A 26016-nucleotide genomic window follows, 5' to 3' on the forward strand; every position below is an offset into this window, starting at 1 on the left:
CACTTATTGAGAATCCATTTTGCCTGCTGTTGTGCAAATTGAAAAGCATTACATTACATTACATTACATTACATTACATTACATTACATTGCATTTGGCAGACGCTTTATAACCAAAGCGACTTTCAGAAGAGGACATAATCAAGCCAACATCACAAGCAAATACAAAGTGCACAGGAGATATACAGAACAACAAGTGCAATTACAAAGAGGGGTTAGTTTTTTTTTGTTTGTTTTTTTTTTTTTTTATAATAAAGAGGAAATAATGAGAACACACATACACAAACACACACTCACAAACTAAACTAAACTAAACATAATGTCAGGATTCTGCCCTGGGGCAAGGCCAGTTCAATCATTAGTCTAGTAGATTCTCTCGAAAGAGGAATGTCTTTAGTTGTTTCTTGAAGGCTGCAAGAGAGGTGCTTAGTCTTGCTGCCTCTGGGAGACTGTTCCACCACTTGGGAACCACAACGGAGAACAATCTTGACTGGGAGTACCTAGAGCGACTGGATGGCAGAGCCAGACGGCTTGTGCTGGATGAGCGCAGATCTCTTCCAGTAACATAAGGCGTTAGTAGGTCCTTCAGATAAGCTGGGGCCGTTCCTTCAAGCAATGGCTTGAAATTAGCGCTATAATAACCAAAATACAAACCATTTCTATTTTTTCATCCTTTCTGGCTGATTTTCTGGTCACATGTGCATTTTGCCTGTCTCATCCCCCTGTACAGTATGTACCATGACGTGATGTCTATTTGCCATTGGCACCTGTGCACTTCGCAAATGCAGGTAGCATAACATTCTCCATAGCATCTCCAGACTTTTTCATGTATGTCACTCACATGTGCTCAGTGTGACCCTGCTCTCGTCTATGAAGAGCACATGGCACCAATGGTGAATGTGCCAATCTTGATGTTCTCTGGTCTACGCAAATCCCTATGGTGCCACCAGGGGCGTAGCATCAAATTGTAGGCCCTGTGTACAATCAACTCCAATGCACCCCCCTCCCTCACCCATATATCTACATAAATCAGACACTGTGTCGACCCACCTGGGGCCCTGGTGACTCAGTCACACTCTACCCCCCTGTAAGACACCCCTAGTGCCGCTCTGTACGAATAGGCCCCACTTGTGGACATTAGGCCCTCATGATGAAGTCTGTTTCTGACCATTTCAGCACAAACATGCACATCAGTGGCCTGTGAAGCTCATTTTGCAGGCCTCTGGCAGGGCTCTTGGTCAGTCATCTGACACATGGAAGGAGATGGCGATCCCACTGCTGCGTTGTAAACCACCTCATGGCCTCCTATACATCCCCTGGGGTCAGCATGGTCCTGGCATCTCCTCAATGCTCTGGATATCCTCTGGTCACTGTGCTGGGGGAAACGGCAAATCTTCTTGCCCACAGTACACATTGGCGTGCCATCGTGGATGAGTGGCACTAGCTGAGCAAATTCAGTAGGGGGTAGACACTGCCTCCAGGGGCAGAACGCTAGCAAAATGCGCATGTGACCATAAATCTCAAGTTCAACTTCAGGTGGTTTTGTTTTTCACATACATATTACTTGTGAAATGATTAAAAAAGGAACGCTTCATGAATTTGCGTGTCATCCTTTTCATCAGCAAGATAGGATTAAAAACGAAGTGGGCTTTGGCCACCACCTGCAGAAAACTCTTTTTTTGGGGGGTCTTGTTTTGGTTATACCTTTCATTTCTCTACAATTTGCACAACAGTAGGTAAATGTAGCCTACTCACAGTGAATTTTGCTTCCTAACTGGACAGGCTGGAATCACAGAAGTTGCATTGTATTGTTTTGGTGTTCGTTTTGGGTTTTTTTGAGCAGTGTAATTAGTAGCATGGGGTGATCTGGGCTATCAGATATTTAAATCCTTATGAACCATCTCCTTATCAATTATCTCTTAAAGGGACAATGTGCAGGAAATGGTCAAAAAAGGTACTGCAACTATGCTGCTTATTGAAATTGGGCTGCCTAATGCCAAATTTGATCTTTTACATGAAAGTTTACTAAGTATTAAACAAATATTTTCGAGTATGGTCCAAGTACAGTTATTTTTTCAGCTAAAAATGGCTATTTTTGGAAATTCAAAATGGCGGACCATTGAGACGATCCCCCTTTTCATGTATGAAAAGTGCAATTTTTCCAGTCATAATGAATACCTAGAATTTGATGCTGGTGGTAAGTATTTATGAAAAAGGTAACATTAGTGAATGGGCAGCATGAATTCTGGAAATAAACAACTAAAAATCTCACACAGTGTCCCTTTAAGCATCTCTATGTGTAAGAGTTGGTGCCACATCATAGATCTCCTGAGCTTGCAACAGTCTTGTCACATAACCGGGTCAAAGACGTCCAACATGAAATTGTCCTTCATTGTAATGGATGCTTTTTCTTACTGTAAATGCAAAAAAAGAAAGACTTTTTAAAATTATTTTTTTGGCCTGGCTTTCATGCTTTCACTTTTCAAAAAATTGAAAATCATGTTTTTCTGAAGGACCATTTCATGTTGGACGACTTTGACCCAATAATGCATGTAATGCATGCATGCATGCGTACTGCAATACATGCAGGACACAGAGAAATGTGTTAACTTATATAAGGCTGTTTATTGGTTGGCACTTTGCCCATGAAGACAATTGAGTGTTGTGCTAGCTATGAAAAGGGTGGAGTCAAGAAGTTTGGCTGACAGAGGGCAGTGTGTTTGTTTGATTTTAGACTGACATCATACAAAGTTTAATAGTAGTAGCAGCAGGAATTTGTTTTGTACCCTCCAACAAGTCTGTATTAGTATTAAATGCTCCATTTTAAGTGCAACATTGGACTTATTGGTGTTGTGAATAATGAACTAACATGCTTTTGTATGCAGCAGTATATGTGTGTTACTGTTGCCTTGAAGCCAAGCATTTTCTCCTCATCTGGGTAAATGCCATGAATGTCAGATACAACCATTACTTCACTTGCTCCTGTAAAACTAATAATGTATTGGATATTGGATTAGTCAATACAGGAAAATGATGTATCGTGTAGGATAATGTATGATTACTATGATAGAATTAAAAGCAGGCTTATCGTAAATACAATAATGATTGATGCAGCCTGTTTGTATTAAGATGAGGTTTGATTTCTTTGCCGCAGCATTTTATAATAATTAAGGTTAAATCTGTCAAAACCAAGGATCTGTATTCTCCTAAACCCCCATGCCTGCAAAACACAGTATCTTAAAACATATGAACGAATTACTTGCTAGAGGGGCTAGGAATGCTTTGCATTGATGGAAGACAAAAATAATGCATGGACTCGCCCCATGATTTTAGATCCATGTTAGAATATAATTTTATTTCCTCTTTCCTAGACAGTATGACTGTCCTTTACAAAGCGTAATGATCTTCAGGGCACACCATAATGCATCTCCTCAGAGATCTATGGAAACAACCTAGTTTTTGTTGTTGTTGCATTATCCAACTGATGGAAACACTGACTAAAATGGCATTGACATTGGTGAAGGTCACAAGTACCATATCTTAAGTTACTACAGACAGCAATGTCATCTCTCTGTAGTCATCAGCAGAGCAATTGATAAACCTCCTAAAAGAAGTGTATTCTCTGCTGGGAGACTAAAAAGTCATTAGTTCCTTATTTTGGGAGGTTCATCATGACTCACTCTAACTTGATGCGTAAGCAACCTGTGCGGTGATTTTCACCAAATAACATAGTTTGTAGTGTCAGATGTGGTTGCGTCCATTCTGCCTGTTCAGTCAAAAATTTCAGAGCTCCTTCTGATATGATATGGCATATGAAGGCCCCAGACCATTGGTTAGAAAGCGTCTGCCAAATGCAATGTAATGTAATGTAATGTAATGTAATGTAACATTGATCACACATAAGCTGCCCAGGAACTCATTTTTTTGTATTTCTAATGCATGCCTGGCAAGAGCATGCTATTTGGAATTCCTTACTGAATATGGTTATTAGTCAAAGATGATCAGTCACAAGTTATGATCACAAATACACAGAGATGTATAGTAACGAAGTAAAAGTAACGAAGCACTGTGCTTAAGTACTAAACTGCAGTATCTGTACTTTTTTGAGTAATATTTTTTCCTCATACTTGTACTTTTACTGCACTACATTTTTCTGATGAAATGAATACTTTTACTCCGATATATTTTTCATGTGCTGCTTTCGTTACTCGTTACTCGTTTCTATGCCCGAGCGCTAGATGGCTCTGTCATCACCAGATATGATGGAACGTGTTCACGGTCAGTGGGCGATGCAATGGTAGGGAAATAAAAGCAGATCGCATTCTCGCGCATGTCTTTTGGCGCGGTCAGTGACGCTCAGTTGGCATTGACACTGACATGTTGGCAAGATGGATGAGGTAGACGAGGTATCGCCATCAACATCAACGACACCAACCACCTCACATTGCGGCGAGGAGGAGAAGCTGTTTTAATAACAAACCATAATGGTATTTGCACTTCATAAGAGACTTATTGTACAGAGCTCTAATAAACCAAATGGTATTCAAACTTTTGACTGACTTTTTCCCCCCCATTTTATTTTTAATGCAGTAGGCCTACTTTTACTTCTACTTCTACTTTTTACTCAAGTAGCAAAACTTGCAATACTTCTACTTGCTTTACTTCAGTACAACACATTTTGAATACTTTTGTCCTTCTACTTGAGTAAGGTAAGGAAAGGTTACTTTTGACTTTTACTCAAGTCATTTGACAAGATGATACTGGTACTTCTACTCCACTACTTTTCTCCAGTACTTTATACATCTCTGCAAATAAAATACACCAGTAGTGTTATTGACATATGGTATGAATGGCTAAAGTGTGATGTTATCAAAGATTCTCTATTCTGCATTTAAACCGTCTCTTGTATTATTTTGAATTGAATGTGCTTCAATAACTTGCTTATTAGTTGGTTAATGATTATTAGTTCAAGATGATCGAGTGGTTCACTAGTCTGGCAGCGGAGCTGCTGTATATCAGTCCGCCCTCTGACTATTTCAGACCTACAACCCATAAAAGATCCCAGCCATCACTGCAGTGATAGGGAACCAGCCAGCACAGAGTGAAAAGGGCCCCCAGGGATTCATTTGATCGTGTCTCTCTCTCTGTCTCTGTCTCTGTCTCTCTCTCTCTCTCTCTCTCTCTCTCTCTCTCTCATATGTACCTGACCTGTGCTCTCGTGCATTGCCTCTCTCACGCATAGCCTACACTTTTCTATAGATCCACACATTCTCTCTCCATGGAATCTATAGAGAAGGTTGATAATGTGCACTCAACACACAGACACACTCACACTCACTCACTCACACACACACACACACACACACACACACACACACACACACACACACACACACACACACACACACACACACACACACACACACACACACACACACACATAGTTTGTGCTATACCAGAAGGACACACTTACATATTGATTCAAATATTCTGCTTCCATTGATACTGCAGACATACAGTATATCACGAAAGTGAATACACCCCTCACAGTTTTGCAGATTTTTGAGTATATCTTTTCATAGGAAAGCATTACAGAAATTTTACTTTGACACAATGATTAGTGACCTTTTAACAACATATTTAACCGCTTAAATTTCTTGTTCACTCAGAAAAAAACAAAATACAGCCATGAATGTTTGAACATGTACTCACAAAAGTGAGTACACCCAAGATTAAAATCCGGTAGAGAAGGGGCTATGTTGGCTCGAATCGTCTCGAAATGAAACGAAATGAAAAGGGATGACAAGGGAGGTCATCAGTGTGCGTTTCAACCTTTCTTTGCATTGAACTTTTACATTTTGAGTCTGCATCTGGTTTAAATAGATTGGTGTGAGATTTGAATGCAATCCTATGGAGAATATCATGATCTGCTTCAGTAGTCACAGTGCATGTTGACATGCATGTTTCTTTTAGGTGTATTTCAGATTGCCAATGTTGACAGCATTCATGCATCCCCAAACCATGTCAGTCCCACTACCATGCTTGGCTACTGAGAGGATACACCTTTTTTGTAAAACTCACTTGTTTACCACCACACATGCTTGACACCATCTAAAGCAAATTTGTTTATCTTGGTCTCTTCAGATCACACGACATGGTTCCAGTGATCCATATCCTTGGTCTGTTCATCTCTCTTGAGACCAAGATAAACAAATTTGCTTTAGATGGTGTCAAGCATGTGTGGTGGTAAACAAGTGAGTTTTACAAAGACGGTGTATCCTCTCAATAGCCAAGCATGGTAGTGGGACTGACATGGTTTGGGGATGCATGAATGCTGTCAAAATTGGCAATCTGAAATACACCTAAAAGAAACATGCATGTCAATATGCACTGTGACTACTGAAGCAGATCATGATATTCTCCATAGGATTGCATTCAAATCTCACACCAATCTATTTAAGCCAGATGCAGACTCAAAATGTAAAAGTTCAATGCAAAGAAAGGTTGAAACGCACACTGATGACCTCCCTTGTCATCCCTTTTCATTTCGAGACGATTCGAGCCAACATAGCCCCTTCTCTACCGGATTTTAATCTGGGGTGTACTCACTTTTGTGAGTACATGTTCAAACATTAATGGCTGTATTTAGTTTTTTTCTGAGTGAACAAGAAATTTAAGCGGTTAAATATGTTGTTAAAAGGTCACTAATCATTGTGTCAAAGTGAAATGTCTGTAATGCTTTCCTATGAAAAGATATACTCAAAAATCTGCAAAACTGTGAGGGGTGTATTCACTTTCGTGATATACTGTACATACAGAAAGTTGTAGAAAAATGTGGTATATGCCACACAGACACACAGACACAGACACAGACACAGACACACACACACACACACACACACACACACACACACACACACACACACACACACACACACACACACACACACACACACACACACACACACACACACACACACACACACACAACACACACACAATGTTCCATGCAACGGTACATTCATGCAGTACATTTTCTTTCACACACACTTTTCTATAGGTTGATTCTGCCTCCATTGACATTGACAATTCAGAGACAGACATTCAGAGAAAATTATGATTAGGCTCCTGTCTCTCTTTCTCTCTCTCTCTCTCTCTCTCTCTCCCTCTCTCTCTCTCTCTCTCTCTCTCTCTCTCTCTCTCTCTCTCTCTCTCCCTTCCCACACACACACACACACACCTGATACACGCCTTATCTTTTTTTCCTCCTGGCTAATGAGGGCAAAACAACTGTGAATTTCGCAGGAAGCGAAATTCACATCACATCAAACCTCGGCAGCTCCACATCTCCACATCTCATGGCCTACAAAACAAAGTGGAGGGAGAGAAGAAAACAGGAAGTCACAGTGAGTGATGTTTTCACTTCACTTTATGGCTTCCTCCTTCGCCCCGAAGCCGAGTTGTGAGCTACTTCTCGCTTAATGAAAATAAATTATACATATCTTTTGTCTTAGTGAAGGATATGAGAAAAGCAATCCATGCTCTTTGAAAAAAACATCTTTTGTCTTTCTGTCTTTCTTTCCTTAATTATCACATTACCGCTGTGATCAGAGTGAGTACGGAGCGGGATGTGTCTACTCCTTGCTTTGATCAAAAATATAATCTGCTTCCAGAAAAAACAGAACACAGACAGACAGACAATTATTTGGGAAATGTGTAGACAGTATTCATATCAGAGGTCAGTCACTAATTTGATTAAATGTATCTCAAGTTTAACATAGAATAACAACTTCAAGAACTTGAGAATTGTTCTGACAATCCATACGTGCACCGTGTTGTCTTTTCAATACATTCTGGTTTTGCACATGTCAGTTTTGACCTCAGACCTAACATAACATATCTGTCTTTGTACAATTTATCTTCCATCAAGCTGAGGCCGGCTAAGCCAATGCTACAAGAGTAGAAAATTGATAACTCGCAAAATGCGGAAAGCTGTATACAGTAACAATTGAGCTGTAATTATATGTTGGAAGCCTGTACCGTTTTGTTTCACCACAGTGAATGGCCTCTTGATTGCGGAAATGAAAAGGTTGGTGGCAGTGTGTGGTATCCTCTTGTAGACAGATAAATACAGATAATTCAACATTTATACAGCAGATAGATAGCCTGGGAACTCCCATACTGCCTTTAGTTCTACACAATCGTTTCGATGAGACCTAATCACAAGTCTCACTTGTGATTAGGTCTGGTGTTAACCAGGCAAGCAGATAGACACTCTAAGTGTTAAAGTAACACTGTGTTTGTTTTACTGTGTGGGCCTGCTGAATTTATAGCAAGGCGAGCAGCAGGAGGATGAGCAAGTGATGAGAGACTACTGGGCATAAAGAACACTGTGATATTAGATTAATGGGCTGCATGTACCATATGGTTTATGGGCCAATTCATTATTGCTGTAGTGATAACCTTTGCATCTTTTAAGTGGTTTATTTCAGGTGACTGTTAATTTCCCTCCTCGTTTTAAGGGTGATAGCAACATCGTAATAAGTCCCATAAGTCCCTAAAGGCATTTTGCATAGGTCTACCAAATTATCATTATGAAAGGTTATACAGAAGGTAAAGCGTGACATATCAGGCTATTTATCAGGTACACATATGATTATTAAGATTGAGTGTTCAAATGGAATTAAGATCTCTGTCAACATTTTTACTTTCTCAGTAGGCTACTGTATGGCTACATCTGTTGCATCTGTAGCCTATCTTCTTCACTCTCACTCTCGGTCGGGAGAGAGAGAGAGAGAGAGAGAGAGAGAGAGAGAGAGAGAGAGAGAAGCGGGAGGTTGCAAAAGGCACGTTCTCTCAGAACTCCAGATACTTTTGGCTTGACGGCAACCTTGAGCTCTGATTTGCTCCGTGAGAACGACGAGCTCATTGGGACAGTCACACATCTTTCAGTGTCGTGCGTTTCAAAACCAATAATTTCTCTGAACTCAGATATATACTTGCCGGTCAGAGGATACTTATGTAGGGCTGAGCGCATATGCGACGCCAAGTGAAACAATGTTTCAGATCGCTCCGAAAATAGCCAGACTCGGCGCACTTGGAGAGTGAAAAGGAATGTTCTCCGTGGCGTCTCTGGCAGAAGTGATTGTCGAATCGGACTAAAAGTGGGAAAGCAAATCTGTACTGTCTCATTTGACAGTCCAACTGTTCTTTGAACAACGCTCGGGGCTGCCTAAGATATGAAAATGTCACCGCCGGATCGAAGGAAAAATATGCGCGCCCTGGCGTTAGAGATTGGAATACGAGTTTTGCTCTTTGGAGTTTTTGTGTGAGTACCTGTGCAATTGTTATTCACTTGCTTATCTGAGACAAACGCTATATATTTGTTAGATGCATCCATTCCATTGTGTTTTTGTTTTGAAAATCAAAGCTTTGTGATTCGAGTGATCACGGATTTACTTTGGGGGTTCTCTCGCTCTACACGACTTCATGAGTCTGTACTACGTGCCGCCAAGCCGTTTTCTTTCTGGATATTTTTTGTTGGAACACAGTTTAAGGTTAGAGAATGACGCGCCCACAGGATTGTTTTCGGGTCGGCATGTGGTGACTGCTTCCATTATTTTCGGAATCTGGGCTCTTTCAGGAAAGACCACGGTAGTGGATGTTTTCGATTTGTGGTGCTGAAAGGACAGCGACCACATTTGGTTGTTAGTCAGCTCATCTCCCCCTGTTATCCCTCACATCCTGCGCTTCGCAGCTCTTTCCCCTAACTCAGACAGGTTGCATCAACAAGTTCATTCATAAATGTGTAATAGTGGACAGCGCCATGCTAAACCACTGACCACGAATAAAAAGTAGCTACCGCGTGGATATGAGTGCACGTCGTGAACGATGTCTTTCGTGTTACCCATTGTAGGAGCATGTACATGTGCAGTAGTCTAAGGTTGCATTTACATCTCCGATGCCAGTTTTCTTAGAATAGTGGAGGCAGAAGGGCTCCATCATCGTCTTAGTTTCCGTGGCCACGAGTTGCTGCATGCAGCCGACAGCCAGCTTGCACCAACATATGTGCCCATCTTGGTTGCTGCTTCTAATGTTTGATCATCTACCTACTCATATAGCCTATGTTCATAAGGAGAGATAACCAACTCATTTTTTCCAAATGTGCGTTTACTCTTGGTTGCTGCTTCTAATGTTTGATCATCTACCTACTCATATAGCCTATGTTCATAAGGAGAGATAGCCAACTCATTTTTTCCAAATGTGCGTTTACTCTAGCACCATATGGGAACTTTTTTTGTTGGGGAGGAGGGGGGGGGGCAATACAATTGCCAAAGGAGATCCACTGGAACGCAGACTTTGACCTAACCTCATGATGATTGTGCGTTTCAAACAAGAGAGAAAATATTAGTAATGACTGTCAGCAATACAATGTATTGCCTATTGAAAAGTTGTTCCCAGTGAAAATGAACAGATGTATGAGCAATTTGCCTTAGAATACTTCTTCTGTTGCCTAATTGTTGTATGAATGCGTTTCTGGAAAATAACTCAGAAACTCACAAAGACTCAGCTGTCTGTCCTGCTGAGAGTTGATCCTTGCTCAAAGTGTCCCTATTCACATCACTCATGAGTGATAGAGACTTGACAACCTCCAGCCAAGTGGACGACGGTCAGTCCCTCTTGGCAGCAGCACACTGACCCTGATATACATCTGCTCAAATAACTCAGTAGGCAATGAAATGTGTTTGGAATTACAGTGGGTGATTTTTATGTTTTTTGTTTAATCCCCTTTGTGTGTGTGTGTGTGTGTGTGTGTGTGTGTGTGTGTGTGTGTGTGTGTGTTTGTTGGGGGGGGCGGTTCGCCTCTGGTTCTCCTAGTACAGCGCTTCTCAAACTGTGGGCGAGGATGGGCCCTGAAGGTATTCTAAGTGGGTCTTACAATATATATTTTTTAAATCAAAATAATGTGTGTTTTGCTGATTGCTATTTATTTTAGTTGTATCTGAATCAAAGGTGTGCCTCTGACATTTTTGAAAATTTTGAGTGGGCCCTAAGTTGGAAATGGTTGGGAACGCCTGTCCTAGTAGACGACTGCCTCACATGCCAGTTAGACATATCCTTTTTATTGTTTGAGTTTGATATGTAGTTGAAATATTGAAATGTCATCAGCATGAATCATGGACCATGTGGAGAGAATTATAGCCTAATTCACGAGGGTATGATCTTTCTCTCAACGAATCAATAACTTTCTTATCTCACTCTCTTTCTCTTTCTCTTTCTTTCTCTCCCCCTCCCCCTCTCTATCACACACACACAACACACACATCTGAATAAAAAGACAAAAGGAAAAAAATGAGGGACACTAGTAGCGCTCTACCAACTCTTTTGCTGCTACACACATCTGAATGTCTGATGAAGCTCTTTTGCAGCCATGTTTCGCTCAGAGAAATAAATGGCCAGAAGGCACCTGTCTTCGCTGGTCCCTGATGCTTGAGAAAAAAATTCCCTCCAGCAGAGAGCTCACGATCTGTTTTCAGTGGCCCATTACTTTATGGTGCAGCTGTTCTCCGATGGAGATGGTTGTCAGATGACAATGCTTTGCTGTTTGAATGAGTGGTAGCCGTGGCATAATGGCTAGGGAGTCGGTCTTGGAATCAGAAGGTTTGAATCCTGTTGTAACAGTTTGAGAAGTACAGATTTTTGTCAGTAGTTCTAGAATTTCTCTCAAACATTTTACAGCTCAGTTAAAAATCCTCAAACTCGCTGTAGTTCTAATCAAATGTGATGGTACTCCTCAAAGGGACAAGCGAGATACACCTATGAATAAAAAGTGCATGTCAGGCTTTAACAAAACAGTGAAAATTGAAGCAAAAATGTCTGCACTGCCCTGGAAGGTGTTTCAGACCAAGTGTTTGCCAATTTTAAAAAAAGAAAGTGTTTAACTGTGTGAGATGTTTTGCTTCAATTGTCACAGGTTTGAATCCTATACCATTCAAGGCTGGAGTGCCCTTGATGTAGGCACCTCACTGCATGGCATCAGGGATTATAACAATACCTGTACCTAAATAATTGTAAGCTGTGTTGGATAAAAGCATCAACTTTTATAGGGTAATGGTAGTTGGTTATGTCAGGAAGGTTACAGTAGAATACAATTCCTTTATTCATCTTGAAAGAAATTAAAGTGTGTATTATTTTACACATAATACAAAATACACGTAATAAAAATGGCAATACAGCACAGTACAATAGCCTACAGCTGATTAAGGTATGTCATAAGCAGCAAGAATATGCCACAGTTTTGGCAGGGTGGTGTACTACAAGGTTCTGTTGTGTTTAGTCCGATGCTTATTCCAAAGGTTGGGTCTCTATTTAGAAAAAGTCGGTATTTGTTGCAAATTGTCATCAAGGGCTCTTCAGTGTATACTATCGCAGCTACGCAACCGCAGAGATGGACAACACACTTTCACGGGCTATATATACACATCAGTCCCTTCACAATTAGTGTTCTAGATTTGTTTGGGAGTGGGGTGGGGGTATTCCAAGAACATATATTAGTGATAACTCTTCTTAAACTCATGGCATTTAACGACTTACCGGTTCCTACGAGCGGTTGAAAATTCGCCTTTGTTTAGTAGTAGGCCCTATACTTTCAAAACTTACCATGGAGTAGAAGTTTGCTCATGCTTCACGAGAATATGAGATGTAATTCTCAAAAAATCACGAGTAGCCAAGGGATAGCAACATTACTTTATTATGTTTATGTTTCGTTTGATAAACACACACGTGTGGTTGTGCTGTACCATTTGTTACTAAGGAAAGAATGTGGGGATAGGTGAATGACGGCTGTTAACGTCTGTCTTATATTTTTGTCAACCCAATGTATCTGTCCCTATTCCTGGAAACCGATGCCATTAAAATGCTAATCCTCGCATACAACTTGGTGTCACCCACGTGAGAGCTCTATAAATTCAGGCTCTTTCATGAGCTGCTTTGCCACTACCTTCAGGTGAACTTCACCTGTTTTTTTGTGACTGAACCAACTTCTTGGAATGACCCTGCTGGTTCCACCTGGGCATGCAATGCAGGAAGGTCCTGTAATAGCCTCATCTATCTGGCAGGAGAGCTGCACTGATGAGAATCAGCTGGTCTTGTAAATGGGGTTGTAGCTTCTGAGTCCAGCTGGCCCATCACTTGGCTTCTCTTGAGTGTATGCAGAGAGTCTTCATTGAGCAGCATGATGAAATGGAAATCCTGGAGCTGCCGAAAGCACTTATCCAGTGGCTCCATAGCACACTTTAATTCCCAGAAGGTCAAGGGATGAACCCTGGCCGGTGCAAGCTTCTGGATCTGCCGTTTTAGCAAGCACTTCCCAAATGATGAGAGGTCTTATTTTCTTTTATCTTCTATCTGGTTCCAATTAGATCTCTATCGGCCCTTGCTGAGAGCCAAAGGCTAGATGTCGAGGGAGCTGGTTGGTAATTAGTACATGGGAAAGACCACACCGCAGTTCAATATGCTCCATTCATTGTAGTGCCCCTGCTTGAAGCCCAAGAGGAATCTGCCGCATTCAGTCGTTTAATTTGAGGCCAGGGCATGGAAGAGGGCGATAACCTTCTGGTCAAGGTGAGAAGAATCTCTGGTCAATCCATAACCACTTTGCTGCCTCATTACAAAAGTATTTTGGAGTGTGTGTGTGTGGGTGGACTGCCGAGCGGATGCCCAGTAATCTGCGCTATTCAACTCGGCTAACTGGCGCTCGGTTCAGCTCATCGTTCCTCGGCATCGTATTTGGCTGGGCTTTTTAACGTAATGTAGTGAGGCGAAATGAATTTGTCTGGTTGCGCTAGGCTGACTGCCATTGCAGAGCTGAGAAGATGTACTTGTTAAAGAGATTAGAGAGTTTTGTGCCCCTTCCATTCCTAATGGGAGGAGGGTTGCTATTTCTGTAATTTATTTAAAAAGTAACTGCCTAAAAATGCCCGTTCATAATCCGGTGATATGGCTTGATGGCTTGGCATGGTAAGTGATGTCAACAAAATCAAAATCACTTTTATGGCGTGAAACATTTTTTTTTTTTTTTTAGAATAGCATACTCCACTTCCCAGTGGAATTAAACCTAATGTTGGCATTCAACTCATCCCAGGGGAAGTGATGATGACACCTGTGCCTCTAGAGCAGTGTGTGGGGACATTATCGTGGTCAGGGCACATCAATTACAAGGGAGGATGGGAGAGGATGCTGGTCAGTCACTCGCCTCACCCACCCATCAGTGGGAGGAATTGAACTCACGTCTCTTTAGCTGTGAGCCCAACCCCTTCACACGCTAGTGAGTCCATGACTGGAGGGTGCAGTGGGTATGCAGTACGTGGGTGCAGTTATTGTTTCAAAGTAGAGAGTATAAAAGCCTCCAAAGTTATTCTTTTAAAGTGGTGAGTAAATGCCTCTGGTCGCGTCGGGGCTAAATGCCAAAGGGGGCATTTTAGAAACTGATGTTTGCGGTGGCGGAAGCTGTGCCAGCCCATCATGACGGAATGCCAAATGTATCATTCCAGAGATTTAAAGGTCACAGGTGACCCACATTAAATTTTGCACACTTAGACTTCGGGAGGACGTAGGCTCATTTGGATGCTTTAGTCAGTTCCTGATTTTCAAGGTTCTTCACCGATCTTCAAAAAGTCATAGTGACATTTGCACATTTTGGCATTTTAAACACAAGCCGGTGTTGAAATAATTTGGAAGTGATGAAATGTCCTTTGTGCCTTTGTACTTCTCAGCACTTAAAAGCTGTGAACACAAAATTCTATCAAATCCCTGTTAGAAAATTTACTGAAAAGTGGAAATAGCCTATATAGATACTGATGCACAGCGACGTGCTGCATTCATAACTCGCCATGTGTTGGGTCTTAATCCATAAACAGTGAATCAGAGCATCCGTAATGAAAGCCCATTAATCACTATGTAGCGTGCAGCGCTGTCAAGACTCTGAGGACCACAGAGCAAATCTCTGGGGTCGTGGTGTCAAATCTCGCTGCAGGCACTAAATATGGCAGTGTGATTACAGCATGGGGGAAATCACAGGCTGGAACAGAATTATTAAAGAGTAATAATAACTAGCTTGCCGAAATGTCTTTGTATAATTCTTAAATAGGCTGGGTGAAATGGCTGATATGTGGAGAAAACACACAATCTATAGTGTTAGTGTTACTGTTAAACCAAGTTTATTACAGAAATGTCATCTTCCTGCTTCTGCATCTGCAGCACAGCATTGAATATTCAACATTAATGAGGTACACATTGTGGAGGAATAAAGGTTAACATCATAGTATGGGTCCAAAGAAGAGCTATACTGGACTACTACATATGGCTGAACAGTAGCTGAAGCCAGACAAATGTAGGTAAAATCCAGTCAAAGCACAGACATTGAGTTTTTCATCCTCCCCATACTTACTGGGAGTTTTTCTTTCGGGCATGTGAAGTAAATGTGTGTGGGTGGGGGAGGCAAGTTACTGTTTAAGATTCTTTAAGGCCATATGTGTGCAGTTCAATCTAAATGTAAATGCTTGGCTGACATTTAAAATCCAGCACAAAACAAGCCAATGAAATTGAAATAAATGGAGCGATGTGATAAATGCTACGAGCAGTTTGGGTGGCCCTCTCAGATGGTAATGAGGTTACGGCTATTCTTCACTGTTTCATGCCCAACAGGATTTCATGTAAAAAATGCTGTTAGTGCATTTGTAATTTCATTGCTGTGCCTAATAGGATGTACATCCTTTTACAAGAGCACTCACAGTTGGACCTTCAGCGGAGTCTGTAAGAAGCATGCATATCTGAAAAGGCAGCTGGTTTGAAAAGGCAGCCGTGGTAATGGAGGTGTTTTTTTTATCAGTGGGTTGAAGGTTCGAATCCCACCTGATCTCTCCCTACACCTCTATCTGTGTCTGAAATGCCCTTGAGCAATGCACCTAATCCCATATTGCTCCATGGGCAGTAACCAACACCCCTGGAGTCGCAATGTGTGAAAGTGTCAGCTAAGTGTTCTGTAATGTAATGTTTTGCAAATAACTGTAAAATGTTATGAACCTTCAGGTGGATAGCAGGGGGTCCTAAAAGTATTCTGAGGGACCCCAGAAGTTCTCTGAAAAGCTTGAAAGTTTTAGGAAGAACCCCAAAGTTCTCAAGAGAACCTTTTGGCGTTCCTCCACTCTGACAATGGAGGATTTCTCTAATAATCTTTAGGTTCCTGGGTTCTCTGAGGGACCTTCAAAAAACCTTGGGGTTCTTCCTGGAATGGAAGATTCTTCTGGGCATTCAAATATTGGATAGTGTGCTACTCCACAATGTTTCATCAGGAGGATAAAGGGTTTCTCGAAGATATTGGCAACAGAACACTGCGAAGAACCTTTCGCCTTATGGATATGGTATATAAAAAATACATCCATGTTGTTCTTTTGGCTCCAGGTGAATACAGTGAATATCCTACTTATACTTTTGTTTGTCCTGTACAGTCGTTCTTTTTGTTTTTCTCTTCCGTGTTTTGAAATTCATACCTGACCTGTGACTTTGCGATCAATCTTAGCCTTTTCAGTGTGTCGATGAGCTGCCACATACTACTATAAGCCTCGCCACCCACGCGCTGTATACGTAGCTCAGCATCGCTCTTGTTGATGGAAAGTCATCTTCGGCTGACAAGTCCTCACCTCCACTCCTACACTCTTGTCATGGGGTGGAGCAGGGCCCGGGAATGATGAGAGATGAACAGAGAAGGAGAAAGGAGGGGAGGGGGGAACCATTGTGTTTGGCCATGCCACATTTTGCTAAAAAAAAAATCTTAGGAACCAGACGGAGGGATGTGAGGGTGTGTGTGTGTGTGGAGTGGGAGATGGAGATGGGGTGGGGTGGGGGGGTGGTGGTCTGTGCTGCCTGAAAAGATCCGTAGGGATTTCCATGATTGGTCCTCTTGGTAAGCCAGCGGACTCGCACAATCAAGATGTCAGAAAAGTCCGCCAGCACAAGTCAGGGGATAGTGAATAGAAAGATCAAGCAAAGAAGTATAAAAACCACTGACCCATTTGGCATGGGGAAAATCCCAGTAGGTAGCCCAGCACGGGGGTAAGGAAGCGAAGAAAGGCGAGTCAAGTGCCCTGGACGACGTGCTGCTGGCTCTGCAGTTCTGCTGGCAGTTTTAGCTGCCACAGGAGCTCAGCCAAATGCATTTCATTTCATAAAATCTGATCCTTAATGGCTTTGTATCTGCTTTGCAGTCACTGGCTGCACTGGAATGAATCACGTGGGACGGTTCCATCACAGCAGGTGTGTGCAGGAAGGAAGGAAATCATCAGAGCAATGACAGAATAAATCTTAAATATCCGACAAGCTTGCCATAGTTTTTTTTAATATACGCGTGTTTGTTTTGGTATGTTTCCAGTTCACTCTCATGAATTATTTTTAAGCTATTTTAACAATAAATAAATAAAAATGACAGGACTGGAAAAGACGAAGTGCCTTTGTGATAAATGATTTAATATGCTGAGGTGAACGGCAACAAGGTCTGTTTGAGGGTTTTTTTTTCTTTTTGAGCGGGATGCTGGTTGTCTTGCTGACTCGGTGAATAATGTTCCCCCCATGTGTTCCACTTTTGGAAAAACTCTTTGCTTGAAAACGAGGCCAGCCCGCCAGCCGAGAGTCATGATTTCCCCACATTTCCCCCACCCCCACCCCAATCAACTTTCCCCGAGCACTCACATCTTGGGAAGCTGAAGCTGAAGGTACTATGGCCTCATTTGATATAACCGGCTTCCCCTCTGGTGGAGCTACTGCGAGCCTTGACTTTTTTTCTGGCATCTTCTTCTCCAAACACAGAACCTCCTATGCCACTGAAGACCCTTCTTACGCTTGGACGTTAATGCCAGAACACTGTTTGCGTTGCTTTTTATGTCCCCCTCTTGGAGGCATTTTGAATATTAATAAACAGCACCCTTACGTGGCTTGCAAGGAACGTCTTGACATGAATTCATCTAATGTGACAGGCGTTCACATGAAGCGTCAGATCTTTGTCAGCGTTCGTCATAAAAAAAGACATCTCTGTTGACAGGCTTATTCAGCTGTTATCCTCCCATAGTAAACAAACATGACTCTGGTGAATGATGGAGTATGCAAGTCATGCATGCATGGGCATCCTCCCAGCATGGTATCACGTAAGCGCCCGGTGTGGGTTAACAACATGCACATTCTGAATTATTTATACCTGGAGCAGGAGCTGGGATCAAAGCCAGCAGGTGACCTTGAGCGTGGAGGTCTTCTCGCTTGCTTGACTTCATGGATCCTAATCATTATTTTGATCTCTGTGCCATGGACTGGTGTCACGGATGCACAAAAAGCTCTATCTGTTTTTCCAGCTTGTTTGTGATGGCAAGTCGGGGACTTATCAGTGAAAGAGATGCACGGCGGTGGGTTCTCTTGCCCATTATTTAAAAAAATAAATAAATACTGTTCCGCATCCAAGGTTGCACTGACACCGTGTACTGTGTACTGTATGCAGCCTCGGGGAGCGGCGTCTGTCAAGGCAGCCGGCTCCATATGCCAACTGTTTTTTGTTGTTGTAGAAATTGACAATTGTCGCCTGGCATTCCTGAGCACGAACGGTTGGGTTTTTTTTTTTTTGGTCTTGCACTGCTATTTCTCGTTCATTGGGTTGCTTGCATGCCCATAGCAGCCTTGTGGCAATAAGGCAAAGCTGAAGCCGGTGTACTGTCAATGTGGGCTGCTCCATCGAGATGAGCTACCGATAGGCTTTTAACATAGCATAGCCGAAACCCAAAGCCTATTCCTAACCTTCACCCAAAGAGGTGCTATTGTAGAGCATTGTAATGATTTGGTAGCTCTGCTCGATGGGTGTCTCGTATCGACACGGCGCTAGCTTTAAATGTCACCGCCACAAGTCTTTCCTGAGCTTCCTGAGCTGTGTAAGACGGAGAGAGAGAAAGAGAGGAAAAAGGCATGACAGCATGCCTGCTGGTTATGTCTGACTGCACAACCCCCACCCCCTTCCCACCATACCACCCAACCTCATCCTCCCTCGCCATTCAGAATACCACAACAACATTTACATTTCAAATGGCATGCCAGAGACATTGTGCAGAAACCAAAAAGTTATAATCGTGCTATATCTAACCCCACGTACATCTAACCCCACGTGCCCGTATATACGCATGCATGCATGTGCATAGGCACACACACACGCACACGCACACACATGCGCACGCACACACGCTCGCACTCACACGCGCACACACACACACACACAAACACACACAAACACACATACACACACATATGCACACACACACACACACATGCGCACGCACACACGCTCTCACTCACACGCGCACACACACACGCGCGCGCGCGCACACACACGCGCACACACACACCCAGTCATTCCACCACAGGAGAGGGAGCAGGGCATGGCTGTACAAATCCTCTGGCCAGTGTCAGGAGTGACAGGAGACCAATTAGAGTGGAGTTTGGAGCAGCAGGGCGTCATGTGTGAGGAGCAGCAGCAGCAGCAGCACTGGAGGATCACACACACAAGTCAAATCAACATGGAACCTCACTCTCACACAGTCAAGTCAACACAGTGTTAAATCCACACTCAGGACCAACTTAGAAGAGTGCTGGGATTACACATGTCATGGCAACACGGAACCTAAAACTCACACAGTCAGTGTTATTGCAGTGTTGATGAAATACTCCGAGAGTACGGCCAACCAGGAGAGTGTCGAATTTGATTTTGTCAGTGTGGAAAACGCAAAATTTACTGTGCACATTTGTTAAAGGTGCACTGTGTAGGATTGTGGCCAGAGAAGGTGTTGCAACTATGGTGCTCATTGGAACTGTGCTGCCTATTTCCAAATTTAATCTTTTCATGAATATTTACAAAGTAATATATTAATATGTAGGCCTACTACTAGTATGACTGAAGTACAGTAAGTTTCGCCACTAAAAATGTCTATTTCTGGATATTGTAAATGGCGGGCATGGAGAAGATGCCGCTTTTCATGTATGAAAAGTGTGATTTTCCCTGTCATAATGAATACTTACTATTTGATGGTGGTGGTCCGTATTTGTGAAAAAGGTAAAATTTGTGAATGGGCAGCATGAATTCTGGACATGAACTACTTAAAATATTACACAGTGCACCTTTAAAGGTACACTGTGCAGGAAATGGTCAAAAAAGGTACTGCAACTATGCTGCTCATTGAAACTGGGTTGCCTATTGCCAAATTTGATCTTTTCATGAAAGTTTACTAAGTAATAAACTAATATTTTCTAGTATGACCCAAGTACAGTCATTTTTGTGTTATGCAGATGACACCCAAATCTACATACACACTAAACCCTCCCATCCACTCCCCCTTGCTAACTTAACAACTTGCCTCAATGAAATTAGTAATTGGATGACCCAAAATTTTCTTAAACTTAATCAAAGCAAAACCGAAGCCATTATCATCGCCACCCCATCATTACTTAGAAAGATAAACCTTTCTCAGTTCTCTATCCCTGACTATTTTACCTCCACTTCCTCTGAAGTAAAAAATCTGGGCGTCATCATCGACTCTTCGCTCTCCTTTGAATCCCATATTAAACACCTCACCAAAACTGCATTTTTCCACCTTAAAACCATCTCCAGACTACGCCCCTCTCTCACCCCTACCTCTGCTGAGACCCTCATTCACTCTTTCGTAACCTCCAGATTAGATTATTGCAATGCCCTACTCACTGGTCTCCCCACTAAATTGATTAACCGTCTACAATACATTCAAAACCCAGCAGCTAGATTACTTACACACACCAGACCCTGGCATCACATTACCCCTATCCTCTATTAATTACACTGGCTTCCTATCCATTCACGTATCCATTTCAAAATTCTCCTCCTCGTATACAAGGCCCAGCACAACCTTGCACCCTCCTACATCACAAGTCTCCTCACCCCATACAATCCCACCCGCACACTACGATCCACTGACTCACTCCTCCTTACTGTTCCCTCCACTCACCTGCGCACCATGGGCGACAGGGCATTTAGTGTTGTTGGCCCCAAACTTTGGAATTCTCTTCCACTTTCACTTCGTCAATGCACTACACTATCTACTTTCAAATCTAAGCTAAAGACACACCTTTTCTCTTCTGCTTTTTAACTTCACTGACAGGCACTTCCACTTATTTTAATTATCAGTCTATTTTTTTATTTTATTTTACATATTATTTTTCCCACTCATTTTTATTTATTTTTTTCAAATGTATTCTACTTTTTTTCTTATTTTAAAAAACATTTATTTTATTGTAAGTTACTTTTATTTCTATTTTATTCTTGCATTTTTTATTACTCTCCTATTGTTAATTCACTGAAGCTTTGTTATACTTTCTCTACTGTTATGTATTTGTTTTTGATTGTAAAGTGTCCTTGGGTATTTTGAAAGGCGCTCAAAAATAAAATGTATTATTATTATTATTATTATTTCTGGAAATTCTAAATGGCGGACCATGGAGAAGATCCCCCTTTTCATGTATGAAAAGCACAATTTTTCCAGGCATTATGAATACTTAAAATTTGATGGTGGCGGTAAGTATTCATGAAAAAGGTAACATTAGTGAATGTGTAGCATGAATTCTGGAAATAAACAACTAAAAATCTCCCACAGTGTCCCTTTAAGGTCACATGTCACATCACACAAGTCAAGGCAGCATAGGGCCTTCATCTCACACAGTCAATTCTATTGTGGTGATGATTCAACAATTGAAGAGTAGCACCAACTAGAAGCACTGACTTTTACTTTCTATGGGTTAAATGAACAACAGAACACTATTCTCTCACTCCCCCCTCATTTCCTTCCCTTTTACCCTTTGTTATTCAATCGATTTCTCATTTAGCTTCTTATCAGCACGCCCACATCTCGTGGCGATGTCTTGGTCGACACATTGGGGCGGCTTCCATTGTTGTGCAAAGCTGATGGTGTGTTGCGGCAACACACAATGCAGATCGTTTGAAGTCAATGTTTTTTTGCCTTTATACTTTGATAAGAGCTTTTGAGACGGAGACAGGAAATGAGTGGGAGAGGGAGAGAGAGAGAAAGAGAGAGGAGAGAAAGAGACGGAATGGGTTAGGGAAATTATGATCCCACAGTCAGATCAGATTTGAACTATGTATCCCCCATGGGTTCCTGGCTGTGTTCATGCGTTGGCTTCATCTAATTGCTGCAACATGGAGCACTCCGAGCAAAAAGCTTTTATTCAGCATGTCATGTCATGCATCTAGGGCCTAGATTCTAGGCTACTACTATATGGTATCTAAAGAGGGAGGTGTCAGAACAAGTTACATCACTAGCAGTTATCTACACTGCTGGCTTCAATATTAAACATTTTCTTAAAAATAGAAAAAAACAGAGAAAAAGGCATCCAAGGTATGATTCTGAGCGCCTGAAGAGACTTTGAGAAAAGAGACTTTGCCCCTGGGGGGTACCCCGCAGATAGATACTATAACTTAAAAGAGGTTTAGAAATGGCAGTGCGGTAAAACTGCTGTGACAGTTTGCGAACAGTTTAAAATGTTCAACTTTGTGTTCGTGTGAACGTAATTGATTCATTAATGGGTGATTTAAATGCATAAAATCAAGCGTCTTGTTTCATCCCTCACTCGTTGATTTGTTTACTGTAGTAGTTGTCTGCTGTGGAAAAAAAAAATAATTTAATGATGATGGGACTCAGCGGCCCATATTGTTAATTAAGATGGCTATCATGTTTTCGGCAGGCAGGTTCATATTTCCTTTTGATGACCATTTCTTAATTACTTTATAACAGATGTAATTAAATTTGTCAGTGTTTTTTTGTGATAAACACATTCCTGCCAACCTTACTTGCCTAGTTATTATGAAGATTACTCACAAGCCTGTATGCATTCATTTGAATGCCACACTGGCATTAACTATTAAATGTGTGGTGGAGGGAACGTCCTTGCCTTTTCTTCCCCCTCCTGGCAGTCTTAATAACATGCAGACAACAAAGGCGGAACAGAGGCGGTAGCGCGAGCTGAGGCTTGGCAATCGGAATGCCTCCATGAAATGAAGATTAGATCTAGGATTCTGAGGACGAGAAAAATAAAATTCAAGTCTGGATGTTATTGGATATTGGCAACGCGGTTGTGATCCCCGTTGCTGCATGTACAGTATTGTGATGTTGCAAACCCCCAAAGCTGAGGTGGAAGGTAGCTCACTTTCATTGTTAATAGTGAAGGTGCTGCTGATGTCAGTTCTATGGCAGCAGGGCCATTAATCATGGGCCCTCCGAATGATGATGTTGGGGGGGGGGGGGGGGGGGGGGGCATAGTGGAGCGTGCCGCTGGAATCCCTCCAAAGACTTGTCAGATCAGTGCCACCACATGTGCCAGTGGGTGACAGGTCTTTCCAGGAGAAGCAGGGCAGCTAGTGTAGCTCCACTGCAGCAGCGCTACCATACGCCCACACTCACTTAGAAGCGCCCTCCCTTCCTACTACCCTTCTCCACCTTTCCTGACTTTCCCTACGCTCTCACTTACTCTCTCTCTCTCACTTTTTTTTCTCTCTCTCTCTCTCTCTCTCTCTCTCTCTCTCTCTCTCTTACTCTCTCTCTCTTGCTCTCTCTCTCTCTCTCTCTCTCTCTCTCTCTCTCTCTCTCTCTCTCTCTTCCCACCTAGTGCCCTCCCATCCCTCTTCACACTCCTCTTTTCTTCCACTCTCCTTTTCCTTCTCTCTCTCTCTCCTTCTCTCTCTCTCTCTCTCTCTCTCTCCTTCTCTCTCTCTCTCTCTCTCTCTCTCTCTCTCTCTCTCTGTCTTACACCCCCCCACCTGTGCACTTTGTTGCCCACCTCTAATGCAAACAAACACATCATCGTCTTTTTCATCTGCCTCCCACCACTATCTGTTTCTTCTCATTTTCGTTTCATTTCATATCGTGTCATATGAATGCCATTCTTTTATGTTTTCTCTTTCCTCTTCTCTCAGTGGTGTCGTTGCTCTGGGTGTGGTACTGCCTGTTTCTCTGTCCTTATCAGTAGGAGAGCAGAGCAGAATAGAGATAGATGCAGGCTTCTGCGGGCATCTTTTTGTCAGAACAGAGAGAGAGAGGGTAAAAGAGAGAGGGTAAGTGTGAGCGAGAAACAGAGACAGGGCCGTTGACAGCTTTTGCCGGGGCCCCGGACAAAGTCATTTGAAAGGGGCCCCGATCCAATACATACAATGTAATGAGGACCCAATTTTGGGCCCCCTCTCTCCTTGGGCCCGGGACAACTGACCCCTTTGTCCAGCCCTGTCGGCTTAACCGTGCTAGTGTGTGTGTGTGTGTGTGTGTGTGTGTGTGTGTGTGTGTGTGTGTGTGTGTGTGTGTGTGTGTGTGTGTGTTTGAGAGATGGAGAGGGCCATATCCTCTCATACAGCATGTGGCTGTCTGTCTCCCCATATTAAACCCCAGTGGCCCAGAGCTGTAAACTGGCATTCATCAGACTGGTGAAGGGAACTCTCTCTCTCTCTCTCTCTCTCTCTCTCTCTCTCTCTCTCTCTCTCTCTCTCTCTCTCTCTCTCTCTTCCTCTCTCTCTCTCTCTCTCTCTCTCTCTCTCTCTCTCTCTCTCTCTCACACACACACACACACACACACACACACACACACACACACACACACACACACACACACACACACACACACACACACACACACACACACACAGCTGCTGTGATCTACTTTCTTCTGGTGGTCCCCTTTTTTGTATGAAATTACAATTCTGTAAATGACAGTGAATATGGCATTTGTAAAATCTTTTATGACATCCATAATATCATGCTTGAGAATAAGGTGACACGTTCCATTTCATTTTTTTCTCTCTCAGTAGGCTCTGTTTCTTTTCTGCTAATGTTCTCTGATAATTTTTAACCTACTTTTTTGACATTTATCTCCATCACTTTTCTATATTTGAGCACCTGCTGTCTTTTAAACACTCGAATTTGCGAATATCTCGAATTTGCAGAAGGAGAACCATAAAAACTAAAACACTCACACATCACTAAACTCACCCAACAGATGTGTACTATCCCCTTGCACGTGTGAGGCATAAATGCATAAATTGTTGTGTGCTATGGAGTGCTGTGTCACAATGACAATGGGAGTTTCCCAAGTGGGCTTTTCAAAATAAGCACCGAAATATAATGAATGTGTCTTTTTACCAGTTTTACTGTAGGATTCATGCTGAATGAGCAGTTGGTGGTCTGATGGAAGAGCCAACATGGGACATAACAAAATGTCATTAACGCGGCAATAACTTTTAATAGCTGTGATTAAAGCCACGGATGGCTCTTAGTATAACTCTGACTGCATATGGTAGAAAAGCCTTTAGCCGTCTGAAGACACCTGATGCGAGACACGTTTGCCCTACCACTTATCTCAGGTGGAGGAAGAACTGAACTACTCGAGCGTTATCCGCATGAAATCACCCCCCTGGAATGCCACGGCGGCGGAGGGAAATTCATGATGCGATATGATACGCCTTCTCCAACATCCATAAATTACTACGGATGGGAGGGTCAGACCTGAAGGAAGAGCTCAGCCAGTGGAACACTCTACTTACATGCATAATTAGCCTTCTCACTTCACTAAAGAGGCTCTCTGGCTTAGCATTAGGGTCAACGAACAAGGGCAAGGGCAAGGGCAAACGAAACATGCAAGCGGGGAAAGCGTAAAAAAAACACCCTAACACGGTCCAGTTATTGCCCCAAGGCTTGGAGAGGCTGTCTGTATAATGATGTGACCTCTCGTGGTCAGCACCAGCTGGTGTGTTAATAATGCACACTCTGTATCCATGCTGTGCATTATGGACTATTGGCTACACCTGTGCATGTGTGTGTGCGTGTGTGTGTGTGTGTGTGCGTGCGTGCGTGCGTGCGTGCGTGCGTGCGTGCGTGCGTGCGTGCGTGCGTGCGTGCGTGTATCC

General features: G+C 42.6%; 1 protein-coding gene across 1 annotated transcript in view; it reads left to right on the forward strand.

Annotated features, from left to right (window-relative positions):
• Positions 1-9165: 9165 nt before the first annotated feature.
• Positions 9166-26016, forward strand: part of plpp4 (phospholipid phosphatase 4) — a 69506-nt gene continuing 52655 nt past the window's right edge. Inside the window, exon 1 of the mRNA XM_063191180.1 lies at positions 9166-9327. Within this exon, the coding sequence (XP_063047250.1) occupies positions 9239-9327 (89 nt within the window). The 5' untranslated portion in view covers positions 9166-9238. The remainder of the gene's footprint in view (positions 9328-26016) is intronic.

Source organism: Engraulis encrasicolus, chromosome 24 (genome assembly GCF_034702125.1).
Source record: "Engraulis encrasicolus isolate BLACKSEA-1 chromosome 24, IST_EnEncr_1.0, whole genome shotgun sequence".
Lineage (NCBI taxonomy): Eukaryota > Metazoa > Chordata > Actinopteri > Clupeiformes > Engraulidae > Engraulis > Engraulis encrasicolus.